This window comes from Cyrtonyx montezumae, unplaced genomic scaffold (assembly GCF_038088225.1).
Source record: "Cyrtonyx montezumae isolate F1298 unplaced genomic scaffold, pur_monq_1.0 scaffold_3, whole genome shotgun sequence".
NCBI lineage: Eukaryota > Metazoa > Chordata > Aves > Galliformes > Odontophoridae > Cyrtonyx > Cyrtonyx montezumae.
Window position 1 is genome coordinate 45,922,827 of NW_027072034.1, and position 20,486 is coordinate 45,943,312.

At 38.0% G+C, this 20,486-nt stretch overlaps 1 protein-coding gene across 4 annotated transcripts in view; it reads right to left on the bottom strand.

The window, feature by feature from the left end:
* SH3KBP1 (SH3 domain containing kinase binding protein 1) overlaps positions 1 to 20,486 on the bottom strand; it is a 221,760-nt gene that overhangs the window by 67,105 nt on the left and 134,169 nt on the right. For all 4 annotated transcript variants that reach the window (XM_065741436.1, XM_065741437.1, XM_065741439.1 and 1 more), the window contains one exon: positions 13,250 to 13,446. In XM_065741436.1, the coding sequence (XP_065597508.1) occupies positions 13,250 to 13,446 (197 nt within the window). The remainder of the gene's footprint in view (positions 1 to 13,249; positions 13,447 to 20,486) is intronic.

The window sequence follows — 20,486 nt, forward strand, 5'->3', positions numbered from 1 at the left end:
ATCTTTTTAATATCCTGGAAACCTCATTCTTTGAGCATATGGAAATGGAATACTGAATGTGGTACAGTTCAGAAAGTAAATCTAAATAAAGCAAGGTGACATAAAAACAATGTGATAACACATGAGAAACTTCAAAGGCTTACTTCAGTTCTTCTGTTCCCCCAGACATTTTCAAACTAACCTTTTCAGTTAAAAACAAAACCACTCCATAGGTAGAACAAAGGTATGCTGAAAAATTAGAAAACATTTAAAAATTACGAAGCAGAAACTCTTAATTTAAATCCACTGATTTGTGGGCCACTATAAACATTTTCAATTGAGAAATTACAGAGCTAAAAAGTGATTTATGGCATAGATAGACCTGCTTCTGTGGTGCCTCTTCCATAGGTCCCACGATCCAGAAACCTCCTGTAAATCTTAAAGATTATTAAACCAAACATAACAGCTACTGTAATGAAAAAGAGAAAACCACAACACAGTAACACATAATTACATATTTTCTTCAGACACCTCAATCTTTTTGTGACCTGTTTGGGTGAATGAAGTACATCACAACACAGTCAGTGAAGTGCATACAACAAGTCATCTACCTGCTAAACAAACCCGGCTCTGTCAGGTAACTCTGACAAGGCTTTAACTGCCTCTGATTTTACTCTGATAAAGTGCTATTGACTTAAGGTGTCTTCAGAGACACAATAGGTGCAGTATTTCACTGTATGAATCCACGCTGCTCCCTCAGTGATGATACTGATATTTATGTTGAGCTGTAACTGTTTATATCCTCCGCATTCATGTCATTTATATTTCTGGAGAATCTCAATAGTCTTCATAGTGTGCAAGACATCTAATTAGAGGGACTGTTTCACAGATTCCTAACTTCCCATTTGCAAATATGAAACAACTCTTCAGCAATTTCAGAACCGCTTAAATGGAAAATTACTGTAGTTCTTGCTTCCAGCTGTTGAGCTCCATTAAAAATGACCTGAGCCAAATGTCCCATCCAGCTATCCATGCACTAAAACTAGCAGGTGTTTAGCAGACCACCAGCAGTCTATAAAACACAGATGAAGACTATCTTCAGCAGCCTCATGCAAGTCCTTTGGGAAATAAGTGCTATTTCAAATAACACGCAAACAAATAAGTAGGTAAAATATGAGTTGCAAAATTGTTCTTTTCACTTCTTGGATAGAATGAGGTGTAGGAACAAAAGCTTCAATGAATACAAACAATGAAATCATAGAAGCATAGAATAAGTTGGAAGGAACCCACGCTATCATTTTTATGAAAACTCTGAGTAGCTTGGAAAGCAGAGCAGTGTATGTTTTGTTTTTTCCATCATTATTCTCCACTGTGTAGCTGTTCTAAAAGCAGATGAGGTTAGACTCCAGTAACTTGGGATCTTGACAGATCTTAAATCAAGTTATGGACACAGGAGGGAACAGATAGGCTGCTTTCTGCTCGTACGTTTGAGCTGACAGGAGAGAAACCTGTATATCTTAACTCACACACTTTGTAAGATTCCTGTTTCTGTTAAATTTGGACTTCTGACATTTGATACTGCCAGTTATGCCAGTTTCAAATAGCTAATGAACTCGAAACCTGCCTTCAAAAAAGTTAATATTGAGAAAGCCAATGGAAGAGTTTAGATTATGTAGACACTGCTGAAACAAATGGAGTAACACATATTAGAATCACTGAGGAGTGAAAACACTTTAGCAAATAAAATAAATAAAATAAAGCACAATTGCAATGAAAGCCACATAGTACGCTCCCAACTGCCTCATCTTGAGGTACTGAAAGCATGCACATGGAAATGAGGAGTCTGGACAAGCTCATTTCCTTTCCTCCTCAAGCCACAGATTTGGATGGTAGAAGGTGCTTTTGCAAGGAAAGCAAGGTTGGGTTTGTTTGTTTGTTTTTTAATAGATGAGTCTTCTTTCTACTTTATTTATTTTCCATTTTTTCCTTTTACTGACTATGGTTCATATGCAAATGTAAAATGTCCCCCGGCACCCCTTGTCAGGAATTTTACCATTTGCAGGTTGCAAATCGCAATTAACTTCTGTCTCCTTTGGGAAGAATCCTGCAGTCAGGCTGCACTTAGTGAATGAAATCTCTTTGCACTCTCCCAGGAGATCCATGCCTGTCTAGATTGCAGCTGATAACCAGCACGATCCAGATTGTAACATCAGCACAGAAACTGCTGTTATGAAACCTTCTCTTTCACAAAAATTAATGAACCTTACAACTGCTATGCAGATCTACACTTCCTCTTGCAGCAGTAAGGGAAGCAGCTGAACTACTTGCATTTCTTTACAAAAAAAAAAAAAAAAGGTCTAAGAAAACAAAACTCAGCGAACGGCTCTTCTTTAGCATCTTTTAAAAGCAGCAGCAATGTTACTTTGCTCTTTTGTGAAAGTAACACTGACAACAAATTGACAAGCAGCTGTTCAGTCATATTTTTCAAATTCAATTAAAAAAGCAACAAAAACATTCAGACATATCATGCAAATAGTTCTCCTATTTTGACAAATATATTTCTTTTTTTTCAGATTATCTTTCCTTTCACTCCTTTCTTTTTCCTACCTTGTATCATTGCAACTAGGACAAAAAACTACACAGGCTAAGCAGGGAGATAGCATTACTTTAGTTCTCACAGAGAAAAATACAGAGAACCAAGTGGCAAAGCAAAATGCATGAGCATCACCATTCAGTTCTTATTCAACAGACTGGAATTTCATCTATTTTCCTCTGAATGAAGCTCAACAACTCGAAACACAAATTGAAAATGATTAAACTCATGTGTTTCAGCTTTTCTTTTCAGCAACTGCTTTAGGTACAAAGACTGCTTCAAAAGAAGCTGTCAGCTGGAGTCATGGAAGTCTCTTTCTCTTTGGGTAGCCAGTGAATGGCAAGTGACCCAGTACCCAGCAGAACCTAGGCAGTGCACTGTTCTTGGCTACAAGGTATTGCTTCATGGGGACTTTCCCCCAGGAGCTGAGTCCAATCACCCCCTCTCTGAGCTTCACTGAGAAGTTCCTAGGAAGCATTTAGTCAACTCACTTAAATAATATAAGCTCAATAATGAATAATACTATGACTAATGTACTCACAGTATTTAAGAACCATTTTATAGAGATCAAATGTCACTGACTTAATATAGAAACATATGCAAAAAGAAGACAAAAACGCAATTTAGAAATCAACCCCCCAGAGTATCTGACTGCTCTGTGATTCTTGGGCACTCCACTTATCCTCCTTTATCTTTTTCTTCTCTTAAGGCAAAAGAAAGAAAGACACACGGAACACTGTAGGAGAAACAGCTCAGAAAACCTGTAGCTTCATTCCAGCACACTCTTTATTGACTTCAGTTGTTAAACAAAAAGGATGTTTCTACCAAGAGACCCCAGAGTATCCACAAATAATTTGGCAGTTTACTTGGGTATCTCTCCCTTCAGCTTTCTATAAAATTTTACAAGCACTCCAGTTTTCCCTGAAGGAAGGGATAATTTTCATTTAGAATTTTATTATTCCAGTAAGATTTTCTTCAGAATAATTTGTATCAGTTTTTCTCATTCATACAAAAGACTCCAAATGTCATCGGACACAGAAGAGGAATTAGTAAAGCTCCTCCTCTTTTCTTTTGCCGAAAAGAAGTGTGGTTTTATTAGAATGCTTGGGAAGGAAAGGAAAAAAGAGGGAAGGGGGATAATTTTTGGTTAGTAAGTAAATATCTGAAAGAATAACATATCCTAAAGACTGTGTAACTGTTCTTGCTTAATAGCAAAGTTGGATTCTTTTCAGAGCAAGAAAACAGAATCCAAATCATATAGAAATAAAAAAAAAACATCTGTGCAAGCTTAATAGCCAAATAGTCCAAAAGGAAAAAAACTTAAGCTACACAGAGCCAACACAGAATTCATTTTCACACAGAAGTAACCCCATTTTTTAATATCTTCCTCTATAACAGAAATGGACTTTGGGATCCCCACTACTCTTTTTACCTACCCAGCATCAGCATCTACAAACTGTGCAGAACAATGGAGTAAAATTCTGTGCTTCACAGAATATTCATATATTATGAAAGAGTTATAAACAGTGAGAGAGAAAAAAACAACACAAAAAAACCCAGCTAATTGTAAAAGAAATACCTCCTCTCCCATTGTGAAGCTCAGCTGCCTTTCAGCAGCTCAGTGTCCAAGAAGATCACTGGAGTCCTGCCCCTTCCTTGCATGAGCTCAGCCCAGCAAGGGTGGGAGCCCAGCCTCAGCACTGACTCACTCTTAGAGCCATCCCAGGGAAACAAAGGTTCCACTTGTTTATTTCACAGGAAATCTGGAGCTTTTTCTACCTCTGCTAACACTTGAGTTAGAAGTTTCCTCTTGGCTTCATGAGTCTGAGAGCTGGGAAAGGTAACTTGAAAGAGGATGTATGGACTTCTTGTGAAGAGTCTAGAAAATAAGTCTTGCAAATAACTACAGGAAAACGAGCTTCTTACACATTCTGAATATACATGTTCCTCTGTATTAGGGGGAAAAACAGTTGAAATTTCATCTTACTTAGGCTTTTCTGTTGGGCTTTTGACTTTTAAAACAACATGACCAAGGAACTAAAACATAATTAAGATTATGCTTTTTTCTATGAACGTCTTATAAATCCTTAATACTTCCTCCTCACAAGCTTTCGAACTTAAAATAAATGTAGAAGTGCAGGGAAGGATACCAACCACATCATGAGCTTCTCAGATAATTTGTAAGAAAATAAATATTCATATTTAAGCAAGCCAGAACATACTACACACTCATTTTACCTTAAAAACCACTCAGTAATCTTCAGCAAAATGTTGATGCCTTTACAAACATGTCTGCAATGTGCAAGCATATGTACGCTCTACACATTCCCTGTACACACACCCATTCTCTAAAAGGACAGTATCGTGGGAGTGCCAAAACAACTTTGGGACAAGGAAAAAGCCACTGAACTCATACAATGAAAAGACTAAATAAACAAAAAAGATGGTTACTTGGTTTTGAGAAGCAGCATAATGAAGGACATGATAAACTCTGACAGGTATTTTAAAGGGGAGGCCATTAAATTCTTCAATGTGGTGCCCACAAAAAAAGAAAAAAAAAATATTTGCAGAGCTGGGAAATATATAGTATATTCTGTTATTCTAGTGAAATATTAGAATTTTGGGTGTATATACAATTATCTCTACTACAAGACGCAGTAGTAGTCTTAAAAAAAAATCAGACATCCTCTGGGGATTTTTATGTGCATTTAGTCCTAATCTAGTTAAGAGGCTTGGATTAGACTGAAAGCAAATTAAAGTTGTCTGGGTAGAACTATCACTGCAAATACACATCTCTGGAAAAAAATGGCAGGATATTTTAAAGACTGGAAAAGACCAAGATGATCGGTCCCAGGAAAGGCAATGTCTCTTGCAGAACCCTGTGTGCCAGCACTATGCTGCAGAACAGGTTCAGAAATGATTCAGAGAAAAGTCTGAATGCCTCATGAGCCAGACAACCACTACTTGAAGTTATCTGTTTTCCACTTATAAATTATTTTAAAGTTGTATTACAACACATCATTATCAGTCCAAGAAAGCACAAAAACCTGTAATCTATTTTTAGAGAGAAGAATAAACCGTAATACATTTTAAAGACATATGTGTGTGCATATATATACATTCATCTAATGTATGTAAATATGAATGGTACAATTAGGTATGACCTTTAAAAATAATCTTTGATTAGTGAAAATTAAAAAAGGAAACCACTTAAGCAAAGATCCACAAACTAATGAGTCTCAGTAGCAAAAGATGAGAGCATATATTTTACTTTCAGTAATGCTCAGCTTCTAGACAATCTGGTACACACTTACAAACTTTTTCAATACCTCAGCAAGCATGAATGTCATTTAGGTGACTTCCAAGTTCAAATTGGTTCTTTTTTTTTTTTTCAATATTTGTTCTTTAAACTTTAAAGTACATGAATGCTAATAAGATTAAATGTCAAAGTTTAAAAACTTAATTACTCAGATGCAGTAATTAAAAATCAAAATTACATTATCTGACACAATCCAAGTCAAGCAAAACAACTTCATTTGATCTAGAAATACAAATACACTGTTTCTAAAATTATTCCTCAAGTCTTGATTACACTCATTGAAATGTTTTGTATCTACTTGTATCAGTTAGATTTACTTGGGATGATTTTAGTGCTCTTATCAGACAGTTCAGACTGTAAACTTAAGCCTGACAGCTGCATGTCAGTACCACTCCTTCCTAAAGCACTTTTTCAACTGAAGTTGAAATTCGAATTTTGTCTCCATCGAATATATCTGGGCCTCAGGAAACCAGCTTTGTTTTAAACTATTAAATCACAGTGGATTTTTCTGTTTTGGGGGGATTTTTTTAATGCTTCTTCTTTTGAAATGCCTGTGGGGGTACAACACCTGGGAATAGATTAATTGGAAAAAGGTCTTTCCTGTGGTTTAGCAAACCGCTCGTCATCAACATACAATTGTGCACCACAGCAATATAGAATGCATATGCTTTTACACTGGTCCTGTTATGAAATAGAATTGCAACAGTTTAAACTAATGCATCCTGTTTCCCAGATAATTTTAAGATTTCCTAATCAAAACCATTCCCAAAAAATAAGGAGTGCTGCCTGCCAGTGCCTCTAAGGGAGCTCCCTCTGGCAGAAGGCCAGAACTCTCCCTGGGAGAACAGGGCAGAATCTCCATGTCACTTTCAGGATCAACTTCTAGTACTAACTTCTAGTGCTTCTATACTACTCCCATTTTTAGCTGCTACTCAAGTAGCTCAACTTAGACCAGAAGTGGAAAACAGTTTTCATGCATACATTGGATGCATTACATACAGACAAATCCTCTCTGCATAAAGGCCACTGAGCCTTTGTGGCACAGACAACAGCTATCTTGCATTCATTTAGGGTCAAGTAGATGCTTTATTTAAAACAAATTCTTTAAAAAGTCACAAGAAGCACAAAATACTGCTGTTGCAGACTGGTGGGAAAGCTAAACTCTGTCACTAGTACCTGGTAACTCTGTGAGTAGTCTGAACATTCTACAAACCAACATGAGAAAGCAGGAAAGCAAAGCAAGCCCAGAAATGCCAGCTACGTATGTACAGAAGGGCCAGGAGACACTATTCACTCAAGTATCATAGTTCGGTGACTCAGCAGAGACTCGCTGCCAGCCACCTTCATCAGACTGGTTCTTCTCTTGAAACACAAATTTCCATTTCCTTTTCCATTCCTTTGTATCGAGTGCTGTCATAGTCAGCCTCCCGAAGAGGCATGCAGCTTTCTGACTACCCCTCATTTCAAGAACTGGCCACCTAACCCTTCCTTTTTATTGCTATGAATTATTTACTCCTGAAAGGCTAATGATATTCCAAAGAACTTACGTATACCATCCACAGTGCTCCAAAAACATCATTTTCCATTTGCAAGCACGTGCTATTTCTGCATAAAGAAAGAAATTTAATTCCTGGTTTCACACAGAGCTCTCAGAATGAGCGGTAACACTGCTGGTAGGGGAACAAAGTCTAGCTGCAGGCAGCCATGCTCCCAGGACAGCTGCAGGAGGGGCTGGGGCCTTCTTGCCTCATGGGTCACAAGACACCCCTAAACCAAGTGGTCAGGGCACGAGTGCCAAACTGCACAGACAGCAACTTCAAAGCTGAACACAAATGCTGAACAGCTGAATGCTTCCCCTGTTCCTACACACAGTCTGACATGCTGCTGATGCTTGCTGCGACCACTGCCATCTCTGATGGCTGTTTCTGAGTAAACAAACGCCAGAAACCTGTGCTTTCAAGTGCTAACTGCTACACACACTTGATATTCACACTGCATGCTCTCTGCCTCAGCAGGGGTTCTTACTAGTGTTCATAGTCAGTATGGGTGCTATCATTCACATCTATTTTTTAATTATCTCAGGGTTTTGACCACTAGCTTGCACATCTTTGTGCTAGGTCCGTATGCAGCTCGAGGATGACCAGCACATACAGTGAGCACAGGCCTTATATTGCTGAGATCAGGCACAACATAGGCTGGCTTAAAAATGCCGAGCAAGGCCTCCAACATGCATCCCTCTAACCTTTCATTTTTAAGTGACAACTGAAAGTTAAGGGGGGAAATGTTTTGTACAAGCAGCAAGGCAGGAACTGACATAACAGGTGTGGAAAAGATGTGCCAAAAAATACCTCGCCATCACAGACTCTGAGTCCCTAGGTCATGGACTCAAAACAGAAACCCAGATCTTATAACACCCTGAATTTACAACTTCCTGTCTTGTCAAGGAAGACAGGTAACTTCAATAATTGGCATCAGTTCCTAGCCCTACTAGCTGTTGTGTCTACTTTCATTATTTCTTCTCCACTTCCCCTCTCCTCAATATACTAAAAACATGCAGAAATAAAAATTGCTAGGTACTGTCTTGCAGTGAGAAGGATCCCTAATGAGCAGTTAACTAGTTGTTGGATCTAGAGCCATGATAGCCTCTCCTTTATACTATGTTGTAATGGTGGCTGCAATATCGCCTGGTTTGCCAGTTGGATATAATTTACATTAAGTTCTGGCAATCACTAATGTGACCTCACTGAATGCTGCTAATAAAATCCAGCTCTGCTCAAATTCACCAGTGCTAGCTTACTATGGAGGTCTTACCCAAAGAAAAGGCAATACGAGTATGGCATGAATATATCTCAAATGGAAAATGCAAGACATTCTCTTGGTAGTCTCTTCATAAGTAAGGACAGTTTTCAGAGAAAGATAAAAATGACTTCTTATTTTATATTCACCTATTTTGGCCTCTAGCTCTTTCAGCTGAGATTTCAGCTCACTAACCAACCTGACACAGTTAACTCAGACTAAGGAATGTATCGGTTGAATTAATTTTCCTATACTCCTATAAATTTGTTTATAGATACAGGAGAGGAAAATGTGATAGCTTACTAGAACAATGGAAGCATGTATAGAACATACTGGAACAAAGTGCCACCTAGAAACACAAGTATTAGACAATCTACTACAAAACAAAGAAGAAAAAAGAAGTAAACATAAACGTGTAAATGTCTTGGAACTGTGCAAGCAGAAAGAGGAAATGGTAATTTCGATTTGTCTACAAATCCTTAATGTTATAACTTTAATGTAGTGTAATGTTACCCTGCCTTTTCCAAGGAGACACATGCCTATAAACACACTGTACTTCTTTCAGAAATTCAGGTCACCAAACTACAGTTTCAGTCACATGTAGCACAGCCAATTAGTTCACTCACACCTATCATTAATGGGTATTTGACAGAGCCAAGCCTCAGGAACCTGATTCTACTTTGACTGAAAAACAAATACAGCCAATGGTTGATTCATCAATGCAATCAGAAAATAAAACTACAAAGCAGAAGTGTTTGATTCTGTTAAAACACGAAAGAACAGTTTTGATGGCTCATATTAAACTACCACAACCACATCATTAATTTATCTAGGATAACATGATTTTTAAAACAAAGAACAGCTAAGCAATGAATTCTGCACACCAATAAAATCAATGGGCTTTCACACAATTCCTAATTCGTCCTCAGAGACTTTACTGATGACCCTAGAAGACAAGGGTCACTCCATTCTATGCCGTTAGCACTGGGCTCACACTCAGAGCACAACAACCTGACTGATGATTTACAGCAGGGCGTAACAGAATCTCTTCCTGCTCTCCTGGCAGCAATCCTTTCTGTCCTCATACTCCTGCCAATATTTGTGTAAAAGCCTTCCCAACTTAACACAACAATAATTCATATCACCCTGGTGTGAAATATGATCTAAACTTATGGCTCATAACATAGAAAAACATGACAGAACAGAATATAATAATGCCAACAAAATGAGACCAGGTCGATTTTTCTGTAAATTGAACCAATGTCTTCCATGGGAATTACCTTATACAATCCTTATTATAACTTCCTGATATTTAAAAAAATTCAACAGTTAGTTAGGAAATATTTTAAATCAAAAAGGTTAAAGTACCACTACAGGCATATATGCATTTTTTCATCAAAAATAATAAAACAAGAACCACTACAAAGACTTTGAAGATCTTCAAACTTCAGAAAATTTGAAAAAATGAAGAAATTGAGGGAAGTATTGCTTCTGACTCTTCTAAAGATTACCAGTTATTGGAAAATTGAGGCTGCTTCTTGTAAACAAGCAAGACACATACCATGGCAAAAAACCCTTTAAGAACTACACTGAAAGAAAGAATTAGAACTGATTCAAAACTCTGCATCATAAATCACACCACTTTTAACCCCCATACGCAGAGCTCTTGTGCCAAATATGACAATTCTTGGTACTACAAACAGTGTGGGATTCTTTCTCTAGCCCGTCATCAAATAACGAAGAACACCGCAGTGACAAGGGAAGAATTTCTTGCAGCCAGAAAAGTATTTAGGGAAGCTAATATTTTACAGTTAGAATCTAGTATTTTGTCAGTGAATCAGGTGTTGGTGCTCTGAGTAGGCAAAGACAACAGCTCCCAAGTCTCCCAACAGTCCTGTTCAAAGGTTAACCAACATAACCCTACCCGGGAAAAAAAAGCAATGACAGTGACGTGTTTCTTTTGCTTATCCACATACCTGAAGTATGAATAGCCAATTGTACTTATAAAGATGATGGTATTACTTTCCACTAGCCATGTCTATGGTTAGGATGAAAAAAATCAGAAATTTTCTGAATATTCCAGATTCAATTTTTGTCTGGGCATGAGCATATAAACTTACACTGCTTATCTGACCTAGGAGAAACAAAGGTTAAGATTTCTCAGTATAATAAAGCAGAGAAATTTCCCTTCAGTGAACAAAGGAAATTTCTTCAGTATTTTGTCAGCACTTCACACTAAAACAATGGAGTCCAGAGTCAAGGGGTATTAAATTTATTAGGTGGTAGTGCAGACACGAAATAATTTGTGTGGCATAAACAGAGCCTTATCAAGTTCTGCTCTGGCTGTATCTGACTCGAGAGAATTAGATTTTGAGCAACACCTGAATTCTGTTTACAGTCACCTTACAAGTGGATATTTCTGTTGCATACCAATTATAAATATCATTAGCATGTAAATTCTAAGTGTGTTTACCTTTGGAGATTATCTGCAAATTACATAGGTAGAAGCAAGAAATTAATAACTTAAAACTCACATTATGCTTTATTAAAAAATAAAGCTACAGAAAAAAAAATTACAATATGATGCTACAGAACTTTTTGTCCTGAGTCCAGAGAAAAAGATTAAGTACAACCAAGTATAATCTGAAGTTCATCCGCTTTCAAGTGCGCCATATATAAAAAGGAATTTTCTTTACATGGGACTTGTATGGACAAGATCTCAGGCAGCCGTTTAATTATGAAAACAAATATCTCCCAAAAAGGGGTAAAAAAATAACAATACAAAAAGAAATCTGTTACTGATTTTGTATATTTTGCCCTGAAAAATTATTTCAGTGCCTCCACAAAACTCTCATAAAGCCCATTCTCAGTGGCAGTAACCACTGGAGATTCCCAGGGTCACAAATAAACACACTATAGAAAGACATGACGATGGCTCTATGCAGAGCTGACCTCATTGCATCTCCACCTCTTTCCCTGAATCTGGCAGGAGAAGGCTCCTTAGCTAGCACTCTGTGAGCACTGCCAGGCCTCGTCTATTGCTATCTTGTGTCCCAGGTGGACTTCTTTGATGAGGTGCCTTTTAAACACAGCTCAGCTGGTTCTGCTTCTTCACATTCACTCACCCCTATGCATGAGTTAGTAAGTTCACGTAGAGACACAAAGATAGAAGAGGACTGCCAGGCTTTAAAGAAATCAGCAATGGAAAAAGAGTAACGTGATCTAGGCTTTTCCCTTGGATTACCTAGGTTCTTCGCTACTCAGAATCCAAACTGCAGTCTGCTGTAAAATATTTACCTGTTATCCTGTAGCGTAACTAACTTCAGAAGTGTCAACCATGCTTCTGCCCAACCTCTTTCTGCTGTACCACTATAACTAAGAGGGGAACTGGGGATAGGTGCTGTACTATAAATCAGGTTGCTTACATTACCTAGGTTAAAACCCAGAAGCTTTAAGGGCTAAAAGATGTAATTCCTGAAGCATCTGGTTCTACAGGCAAGCGAGCAAGTTCAGGGCAGAATGCAAGACGCTGAAGCATCAGGGAACAACAGCAGCTGCCTAGGAGCTTCTTAAAATCATCATGAAGCCTAAGAAAATGCATGTAACTATGCCCACAGCAGAATCCCAGGCTGTCCAAACCTCTGAACGCGTCTCAGAATATTAGTAACTTTATGTCAGTCTAGTTCACTTCAAGAAAGGATTTGCTAAGCTTTTTTTTTTTTTTTGGTGGTGATGTTTTTCTTTGTATTGTTACTCCATTATGAAAGAATGTGCTTTTCTTTGTTTATTTCCCTAATGAGTGTACTTTGAAATGATAAATGCATTTATTTTGGAAAAAATAAAATCACTTCTCCCAGTTAATAGAAATATCTCACTTTGATTTCTAGTCTCTCTTTATTTCTAGTTTATGCAGGGATAGTTTTGGAGGCCAGAGAACAAAGAACACTCTCGATAAAGATAGCCTGTTTCACTCTGTCAGGATCTGAAAACAAGTGTTAATCTCAAGATCTTCCTTTTTATGGCATATAGAATAAACCATAAAAAATATGCTTTCCCTTTTACTATCTCCTTTAAATAAAGATTAGGAGATTCTTAATACATCCTTTAAATAATAAAAAAAAAGGTTCTAAATCGAGGCCTTTAGGTATTCTCCAAAATATCCTTTTTAGAAAGCCAGTAACACAATGACAGTATTTCCTGTTTAGTTTATGTAACAATTGGCAATTATTTTTATTCTAATGCAGTAATTGCAAATCTGAAAAAGCACAAGTCTCTCTAATCTTGCTCTCTAAACTTGTATGTATATATTTTATAAACATTATTAATAGACAGAAGAACAAATAGAGGAGTACACCTTTAAGCAAAGTAATATTTCTTGCAGGCAGTTAACATCACTGGAATTCTCTTTCTGGTGTGTGACAAAAGAAAAACAGTGGAAAGTAGTCCATGGAAAGATTAAGGAGTCATGACCACAAAGTTCTCACCCATGATAGAATTTTGTATTTTAGGATGGAAGCTTCTTTAAATCAACACCAAAGGGAGAATTAAGAAATGATACATACCTTATCTGCTGGGAGAAAGTCATTTTCAACTTCTATTGACCTTGGTCGTAGCTTTATAGGTTTGTCTTTGAAGATATCTCCAAAGCCAACACCCTTGACCTTCTTGGGTTGGATTGTCGTGCCTCCATTGGCTCCTTCTGATTTTGTGCTGCCAGAGTCACCACCATCACTCTCAGAGCCTGTAGTATCTTTCAGACCTAAGAGGGATAAAAGCAGGAATATTAGGTGCAAAAATCTCTATTTCCAAGAGACTGTGACCAGGGCATGATCCCTCCCACCAAGCTCTAAAGGTAAACAATTGATGAGAAATGTAGAGAAATTCTCTGTGGCATGCGCTCATTCTGGAGTTGTAAGAAGCACTTCAGTTTGTCACAGTGGTGTACTAGTTAGAGCTTATACCAATTCACAAGACATGCATATTCCAGCATCAAAAGTTCATTCATGAAGGCAGTCATTCTTTGAGTATCAAGGTAATCCTTCTTCCTCATACATAAATTATTTGCAAGATTATTCAATAAATGAAAGAGGGCAGTTCTAGGGCAGCTATTTTATGAAGCCACTTAACACCAACAGTCAGTCAGACCACGAGGAAAACCTGTACCTTAAATCTGTATGACTCATTTCAGGCCAATTATGCAACTGGTATCTAAAGTTACATTATCTAACAGGGAAATATAAAGCTGAAAGCTGTTTAAACAAATTTGCAATCAAATAAGCTCCATAATATGTTCCCTGCTGAACATTAAATCTTTCTGCAGCACAGACTCATAAGAAAAGCACCCATGCACACAATCCTCTAGGAATATAATAAATCAAAACTGACATACAGATTTGCATTATTTCTCCCAGTGAAAAGGAAAATGTTTCTGTGCTTATCTGAAAATTTCTGCTGTTTGAATAGCAGAGGCCATAGATCCAATATGGTGATGTCTCGGTCCTTTACAGGATGGTGCAGTCACGTCAAGCAGTAACTGGCAGCAGAAGTGACCCACTGAAGTTTCCTCCAATTGAGATAGTCCCCAGAATCACATAAACCTTCCTTCCCACATTGCAGATTGACTTAAATATGTTTCCAGGAAAAACACAGCAGTTCATGCTACCAAACTGCTAATTCTTCGTAGTAATAACAAATGCAGGTTCTCATATTCCCCTTTCAAGCGTTCGTGGTGCCACAGTTGTAGATCACAAGAAAGGAAAAAATCAGCTACGTTTATCTTCATATTTTTTCTTATACCACAGAACAATTGCAATGGATTTTCACCCTAAGAGGCTGCCAGCAAAGAAGAAAGATTCATCCTTAGATCTGAGACACCCTAAATCAAGTACAGGTTATATACAAATCTCTTTCTCTCTTTCATTAGGTAAGCATGTTTCTGTCAAAAGGAGAGCTACGACACTAAGACTGCTCAGAGTCCACTGCATTCCTATAAATGGCCTGTAAGTTCTATAGTGTGAAGGAAGCTTTACAATATCTTAATAATGCCTCAGTTTGTACAGTCTTCTGACACATATGACTAGCAAGAATGTGATGAAACAGCATTCTAAGCCAAAAGCATCTCAGTATTATTTCCAGCCTAAAACAAAACAATCCTTCAAAGCCCAAAAGAACAGTTACCTAAAGAATATATAACTGAAAATCTTTACAATGTCTAATATTAACAACTGAATCTTTTCCTTTTGCCTTCCTGACAGAAGTGACAGCTTTTGGTTTCAGTGCTCTCTGTGCAACAACTTTCTGTCATTCTGGTTAGTTGTAATTTGCTTTCAGGGAGGTTTTTTGTATTCCTGGTAATCACTATTAAGAAAGATAACTATCCAGTAAAACAATCTTCTTTTAGGTCTATTTTATGCTTCTCTGATGAAGCACAGAATCCTCAACAAGTCCTGAGGCCTAAAGGCACAACTTCACAATTGAGGAAGCAAGGAGTTCACATGTTAAAACTTCTTAAATAACAAGGTGCTGTCAGGAAAGGAATTCAAGAACTGGGTGTTAGCACAGGAGTTCCAGTGAAAATGCTAAGCACAAAAATTATCATACATTGCCCTGTCCTGAGATCTTCTACACCCAAAACATGAATGCAGGATCAGAGAAAGCTCACATTTAGAAACAAGAAGACTAAAGATAAGTGAAATGCTTTGGCTCTTTGACCTCTTGCACAGCTGTTCAATTTACCTGTTGAATAATGTTATATATATATACACACACATATATATATACAACATTTGATTTAAATAGTACTGTACAAGTTACTTGTTCCATAAACTGCCCAGGATTAGAATTAAAATAATTCTTTAATGATAATAATAATAATAATAATAATAATAATAATAATAATAATACAACTCTCTTTTTTCAAGTATGCTGGAGTCTCAATTTCTTTGCTCAGACTTTCTAATCTTCCCAAGACAGGCCTGGATAAACACTTCAAAGCTGGTTTCGGTGGTTTATTATAGTAGTTAGACAGCCATCAGTAAAGTAAATGCCACCAGTAAACTCTCTCAGTAATTTCTCTCCTCCAGGCTCATGAAGGTAACAACAACAACAAAAAAGAAAACAAGCATTTACTGCAATCCTGTTCTGCACTGTGGAGGTCATGCTGTTGGGGCCCTAACTGTAGCACAGTCATTGCATGATGCAGAAGTACTCAGAAGTAGAGGGTTATACTAATTAAGCCCGATAGACATAAATCTCTTCAGGCAACATGGCAAAGTCACTGTCTTTTTCTTATTCCTGACCCTGGTAGTAACTTGGGCAGTAACAGAAGCAGGAAAATGAATAATACTTCTGAGAGTAAACCCTTTCAAACATAATATCCACAGTGACCATCCTCTCTTCGCTGAACAAAAGATCTTCTTCAAACTGGGATGGGAATATTATCCTCTGGCAAAGGTTCCCTCTTTCATCCTTGCTAGGATCTCCTAACTAAAAAAATGTAAAACTCTGCAATGGACAAAAGCAGCAACACAGAAACCTCCTTTCACAGGTAACTGGATTTTAACTGATAGGACACATGACCTCTCTTAGTCACTCCTGAATGGAAAACCTGTCTTCAAAATAAATTATTAAAAACAGGTTTTCTGCATCACCGTTTCTGGGAGAAGAGAACATGCACCTAGACCCAGACCGTGGCCAGTGGATGGAAATCAAATATGGAAGCAATTATGGCAGTTACTCAACAGGTGTCATATGGACTTTCAGTTCTTTGAAGCCTGCATGAAAGAGAAATCAGAAACCTCAAGGGACTCAGACAAAATTAGGCTTTTGTTTATGGGTCAGCATTTGTTTTTCATTACATCGTCTTCTGTTAGCATTCTTCTACGATGAGATAACACACCTTGGAACGGGAACCTCACCTCAGGCTTACAACAGACTTTCTTAGCATCACTCATCTGTGATAATAATTGATGATAATCCATGAGTCATTTCATTCCCAGTAAGTTTTGTCTCTGTATACAGTCCTGATATTGAAAGTTACACAGGAGATAATACATATATATTTTAAACAGGACAGAATGGACTTGAAGTGATATCTGTCCAAACTGTATTTGAGTGGTCAGATACAGAGTTCACTCTTACAAAACTTCTTCAAAGTTAAAATAATTCTTCCTTGTGAATTGGGACAGTGACATAATTTATCAGTTTTTGATTCACACAAATACAGGAGCCCCATGGATTTAAAATAAATAAATTTATTTTAATTTATTAATTAATTTCTCCCAGTGAAAAGGAAAATTTTCACTGAGGGAATCCTCTCTTTACCTTAATTCCTCTCAAGGTACCTGAGATAGGTTACCCCATTCTTCCAATATAGGGAAAGAAGCAAAACTGAAGTCAAGGCACTTCTTGTGTTCTAAAAGGGTTGCTGTTTTTTTTTACTCCACAATACAGACCCTTTCCAGACTCTTAAAAAATAATACTGATAATAAAATAAAAAAATAAAATAAAATAAAATAAAATAAAATAAAATAAAATAAAATAAAATAAAATAAAATAAAATAAAATAAAATAAAGGGATTCAACAGACTCTAGAACTATCTCTTACCTGACACCGGTAGAAGTGGCTACTCAAAGCACTTCTTCTATGACCCTACTATTCTCTATTCCTACTCTAAGCAAAGCAATCTCAGCCTCCCTATCCCTGCCTACATAGGGAAGAGATCTCTGAGGTTGTCCCTCCAACACACTCATTTTTCCTTCAGCTTTCAATGGACTTTTTCACTACTATTGCAAACAGCTCTGTGGGAACAGTTTCCTCAGGACTTCACTTACTTCAAGACAGGATAAAATCAACATTAAAGAAAATAGCCAGAGGCTTGACTAAGCAGAAGATTTCAGCATTCAGATAGCTGAGAAGCTAAGAACAGCAACTTGGTGTTTACTAATGAGCTTATTATCCCACCAGTTCCAATAGCATATAGCTTTTTCAGACCCTAGTAGTTTCTCAAGAGGCAGGTAAGACTTTTCTGGGTGTCACTTCCTATTTCTGTCTCTATGAACAAAGGTGCTTCTATTCGTTGTTGCCTAAATAATGTAGCACCACAAAGCAGAACTCACATCTCTGCAAGTTCCCCAAAACCTGAACAAGGGTCACATCACCAAGTTAAAACTCCCAGGAGTCAGCCGCTCCCAACTGTTGGCTGGAACTAGACATGGGACTCCTGGCATAAAGCTATTTAAAAACATCCAGAGCTCTGAGATTCTGTTGCTTCGTGCTCCTCGCAAATGTGAGATTATTTAGTATTCATGAGGATTAAATTCTCACAACACTGTCTGAAGGAATTTCACACATCACACACATTTTTCCTCTATGGGCATATAAGAGAGATTAGTTTTCTCAAGACATTTCAAACATACCACACGGCTGCTATGGCAGTTACAGGCCTTTCAAGAGCAACATTCTGAAATGTACCAAAACAGAGTAGCTCAAACAGGGATTAAAAAGCGACCACAGCATCAGGCTTAATTCACCAACGTCCGCAGAGCTGTGCTGGCATCAAACCAAGATTTCAAACCAGAAAGAGATTTGTGGATGATAAAGGGCTGTGTAAACTAAAGCTGTTAAAACAAAAATAAACAGTTGCAATAAAATTAACTCCATTCAAAGCAGGAAAAGGATTGTTTCTAAATGACTTAAAAAGGCAGGAAAAAAAAATGCAATACATTGTGAGTTTTACCAAGCTTTCTATTTTAAGATATTATTTACAAATTTAATTTTTGTTCTGTTTTTTGGAATGTTCTGTTGGCAGATATTTTAAGGCAGCGGGGAAGAGACAGACAACTGAGCTGAGTGTGAGACAATGATGCTTTAGCTCACTGAGCTCTTCTTAGACCGGCTCTGCTACAAAGCAACAAAAAGGTCAGCCGTTGAGAGGCACACACCTGAGACAACACAAAGAACCTCCTGACTTGGTCTGGCAGCCAAAGAGAAACACTGTCAACCGTGTTTAATACAATAAAGAAGTGTGTAAATGAAACTTATTGGGATTTTCTGCCTTTTATGGAAAGGAAGGAAGGCAAGGGGAAATGTGTTCTTCTATTTTGAGAACGGCAGTGTGGAGCTACTGAGTGACCGATCTGAATGATAAAGAAGATGAAGCTATACATGGTAACCACAGCAAATGAGGCAGGAAGCGTCTTTCTTCCCTTTCTTCACACAGAGGCAAAGGCAGACCACACAGACAGCGCCTGTCAGGCATTTCTCTTCAGCTTGCTGTCTACAAAAGTCCTGTATCTCGTTGAAAGCATCTCTAACAACGTTCTGTAGCGTCAGTTAAGAAAAGCAAAAACAGAAAAAGGAATGTGAATTTAAAAAAGACCATAGAACAAAGCTGTGATGCTCCTCCATAATTACCGGTTAATAAATTGTATGTTGCTAAATATAAATTCATGCTTCCTAACCAAGTGTGATTTTAACATAGGTCACACTGAAAGTAATGCCTCCTATTTATTTCCATGGAAACAACAACAAAGAGCACAGTAACACTATCTGATAAATTCTCACCTAAAAAACACTATTTTTCAACATAGTCATCACTGTTAGCCATGTATTTTCATCTGCAATGAACAAGAGCCTGAATGCTTTGCTCATAACAATCTGCACCAGCAGAGGTGACCCACTGTCGCAGTCAGCACTGCTGAAACACACCACCCACCCCTCACTGTGCTCACATCCAGTGCTGGTCTCCATAAATGTTCAGCAAGCATCTATGAATGTCAATAGGTGCAATTTTTTCTGCATGGAGGAACTCAATTTTACCCTTTTGCCTCATCCGTACTACCATGTCAGGCACCATTGTGTCAGACTGCCACTCTACTGCCGCAAAGCAACAAAACATAAACACAGACTTGCTGGGCCACATCCAGAGGAGGGCCACAAAAATGACCCAAGGATGGAATCCTATTCTACGAGGACAGGCTGAGAGAGCTGGGGCTGTTCAGCCTGGAGAAGAGAAGGCTGCACGGTGACCTCATAGTGGCCTTTCAGTATCTAAAGCGGAGCTACAGGAAAGAAGGAGACAGACTCTCTAGCAGAGTCTGTGGTGACAGAACAAAGGGAAATAGTTTTGACCTTAAAGAGAACAGTTTTAGGTTAGATATAAGGGAAAAGCCTTTTACCATGATGGCGGTGAGGCACTGGCACAGGTTGCCCAGAGATGTAGTGGATATCCCATCCCTGGAGACACTCATGGCCAGGCTGGATCAGACCCTGGGCAACATGATCTAGCTGTGCATGTCTCAATTGCAGATGAGTAGGACTAGATGACCCTTGAAGGTCCCTTCCAAAGATTCCATGATTTTTTGATTCTTTAAAATGTAATGGGATTTTGGTGGGAAGGTTCAACCTCTACCGCCATACCACCAACATCCACTCTGACATCATGGGCCAACATCATAAAATAGAAGGCATTTCCTTCAGAGCAGCCCTTGTACACGTACAAATGGCTAGTGCAGCAGACTATCTCAATATTAGTAATTATTTGTTCTTCTCAGTTATACTCTTTGAAGAAGTGTAACCTAGTAAACCAAACATTTTATCACTACTTTTTAGCAAGTTAATTTTCCTTAGCACAACAGTTATACCACATAAAAAACAGCCCCAAGTTTTTTACGCTTTCACAAGAAATCACGCAGGGACAAGGGGAGCAGTGTCCTGCACCACGTAGCAGCATGCATTATGGACAATGCAGTGCAAGCATCTTCTGCAGCACAAACACAAGCCATCAATACAGAAATTGG